Source organism: Polistes fuscatus, unplaced genomic scaffold (assembly GCF_010416935.1).
Source record: "Polistes fuscatus isolate 324 unplaced genomic scaffold, CU_Pfus_HIC Scaffold11, whole genome shotgun sequence".
NCBI classification, from domain to species: Eukaryota; Metazoa; Arthropoda; class Insecta; order Hymenoptera; family Vespidae; genus Polistes; species Polistes fuscatus.
The window spans coordinates 49024-51544 of record NW_025113009.1 but is presented as its reverse complement, the minus strand read 5'-3'; the positions used below and the strand labels follow the sequence as shown (position 1 = coordinate 51544).

Below are 2521 nucleotides of genomic sequence, written 5' to 3'. Positions count from 1 at the left end.
AGATCATTAGAGATGAATCGTACTGCGGACGCAATCGGCACTGGTGCCTGCGGCGGTACTTAATCTAGTTGCATTCATCACCGAGTGAAACGGTTCATAACAGTTAAACTGATTACCACTAATTCTATTTAAAAAAAAGGGCTGCCTATCTGCTTAATGCATTTAGCAATAATTTAATTGAGTCCTCTCTACCCCAACTAGCAGGCCGACATGTAGAGAGTGTTAGAGAGACAGAGAGAGAAGCAGTTAATTAAATCAAATCCGGGGTAGCAGGGTACACTTACTGAATTTTGTAGGAAAGCAAACGGAGGAAGATTGTGTGCTCATCAGACCGGCCAGAGCAGTTGACTGTAGATCTCCTCCAGAATTGATCTCGTCGTTAGCTCCTCCGGAGGCGACGATCGCACCGGTGGACACCAAAGGGTCGCGGGGTGCACCAACCAAAAATAATTGTCTACTGCCCTCGTTACCGCTTTCGTCCTCTTCTTTTAAATCCATTCTTTATTAAAATAATGTTCACTTTACTTCCTCTTTTTGCACGTTTCTTTTTTATTTGATTCTTGATTTTTTTTAAAGATCAATTGAGTAACAGCCTGCCAGAAGATTCGCAAATGATAATCGAATCACTACGTTGGTTGAGAACGTTCGTTTGGATAGGCAAGCAGCTCTGCAACTCTGCCGTTTCTTTCCTCTCTTTTCCTTCTTTTTTCTTACACCTGTGCGTGGTAGTAGAAAGAAAAAGATAGAAAGAGAGAAAGAGTAGGGGACGCGGAGTATATTCAACGTGAACTCCCTCAAGAGGGGTTGTGAAGCCTCAAAAATGTATTGCTTGTACACCACGAATCAATAGTACGGGTGTACAGTACAAAAAAGTATATCTGATTTCTATCAAGCTCGTCGTTTGACTTTACATTCAAAACTTAACAATTTATCACATTCGATATAACGTCGCTTCTTTGTGTAATAATACAAATGTTCACGAAAGTACCTACGATAGCTTCGCAATCTCCTTTTTAAATTTTCTTTTCGATTCAACGAACGTTTTTTCATTTTAGGTGAATTAACATAATGTATACGATTTAAGTTTTCATTTTTATTACTTACGACATTTATTTTTCTTGCTTTTAGTGTATTCCAATATATACAAAGTCTGTAATATAATTATACTTTAAGAGTGAAATTTCAGTGTCTGTGCTTAGTATATATTAGAATTATAATAGAATATCATTAAGTATTTTAATTATCAAAATTTTCTTAATATAGTAAAACTTATTTTCAAGAAAATATACCATGATGCACGTAACAAATAAAATGGTGCACATAGCATTGCAGAATAAAATAAATAAAATCGTGAATAAATTTTGTATAGTTCATTTTGATCTTTGAAGGTGCATCTGAAGATAGAACTGTAGAGAGTAAGAACCCTGTATCATATTGCAAAAGTGTGATGAAAATTGTTAATACGATTGGTCCCAGATCCCAATATGGACCAAATATCAAGCATCTTATACATAGAACAGTCGAACCCGACTAGTTGATACTAATAAGTCATCGTCGAAAAATTTTGTTTCTATTACCACATTGCCACTGTTTATAAAAGAATATGTGTTAATGAAATGTAATTTTCTTCTTTTTTTTTATTATAGAAAGTACAACTTACTTCAATACATTAGCTGGCATCATTTGACTTTCTGGAGCCGCTTGAATCAAACTTTGCCATGTATTTGTACTATTTGGAATAACAAAACCAAATTCAAAAAACCATTCTTCCAAACAACGGCCCTTGAAGAGTACTTTTTGTTCTAATCTAAACCTTTCCATTGGTTCTGCAGAACTGAAATTAATTTCTCTAGATACGGCACGACATTTTAAAATCTTTTTTGGTACTCGTGCTTCATGTTCAACGTCAGGAATAGATCTACAAATAGATAATGCAATTAATTAAAAGATCATCTTTTTTAATACAACAGTATTAAATGAAACGTTCATTCATAGGTTATGAAAACTTCAAATGCTTACAAATCTTCATTGCCTTGCCACAAAATTTTTCCACTATCGGCATCCCTTAAATTCATCCAATTACTATAATTAATTCAATGATTAAGAAAAATAACACCATAAAAAAATAAGTATTACACTATAAAAACAATTTTTTTTTGACAGTTGACCTTAACCTATGCGTATTCGTAGAGTTTGTCGAATGTATAAGAGCAGATTATGAATATACTTTGATAAAAGGATACACTTGAAAACCTTTGAGTATATCTTCACCTCTCGATGGCATATTTAGATATATACGATTATAGAATAATTACAGTGTATATACAGATGAACGATACAAAAAGTTCAAACTTTCATCATACTTGAAAATTGTAAACATAACAATGCTAAAGAAATCAAATATGGAGAGGAGAACTGCCTCTTTGTTAATCGATAAAACAGAATTCTTTCTTATTACCTGTAGATATTACCTGTAGATATTTATTTTATTGATATATATTTAATAGTTACATCTGTAACA

The 2521-nt window shown here is 33.2% G+C and overlaps 2 protein-coding genes across 2 annotated transcripts in view; both read right to left on the bottom strand.

Annotated features, from left to right (window-relative positions):
- LOC122526286 (homeobox protein ARX-like) overlaps positions 1-944 on the bottom strand; it is a 1773-nt gene extending 829 nt beyond the window's left edge. Inside the window, exon 1 of the mRNA XM_043649600.1 lies at positions 285-944. Coding sequence (XP_043505535.1) covers positions 285-498 — 214 coding nt within the window. The 5' untranslated portion in view covers positions 499-944. The remainder of the gene's footprint in view (positions 1-284) is intronic.
- A 350-nt stretch (positions 945-1294) lies between these two features.
- Positions 1295-2414, bottom strand: LOC122526283 (retinal rod rhodopsin-sensitive cGMP 3',5'-cyclic phosphodiesterase subunit delta). Its single transcript, XM_043649594.1, has 4 exons — positions 2244-2414; positions 2020-2082; positions 1661-1918; positions 1295-1587 (listed from the first exon to the last, which is right to left on the bottom strand). Exons 1-4 carry the CDS (start codon positions 2282-2284, stop codon positions 1506-1508), a joined length of 444 nt encoding a protein of 147 aa, XP_043505529.1. The 5' UTR covers positions 2285-2414; the 3' UTR covers positions 1295-1505.
- Positions 2415-2521: the final 107 nt, after the last annotated feature.

Bases quoted from the DNA above. Each gene is read 5' to 3' on its own strand.
- LOC122526283 (XM_043649594.1), bottom strand. From the start codon at position 2,284: ATGCCATCGAGAGGTGAAGATATACTCAAAGGTTTTCAAGT. The intron at 2,083-2,243 runs GTATCCTTTTAT...AATTAATTATAG, and splicing joins ATACTCAAAGGTTTTCAAGT to TAATTGGATGAATTTAAGGG. The intron at 1,588-1,660 runs GTAAGTTGTACT...TTTTATAAACAG, and splicing joins ATGCCAGCTAATGTATTGAA to TGGCAATGTGGTAATAGAAA.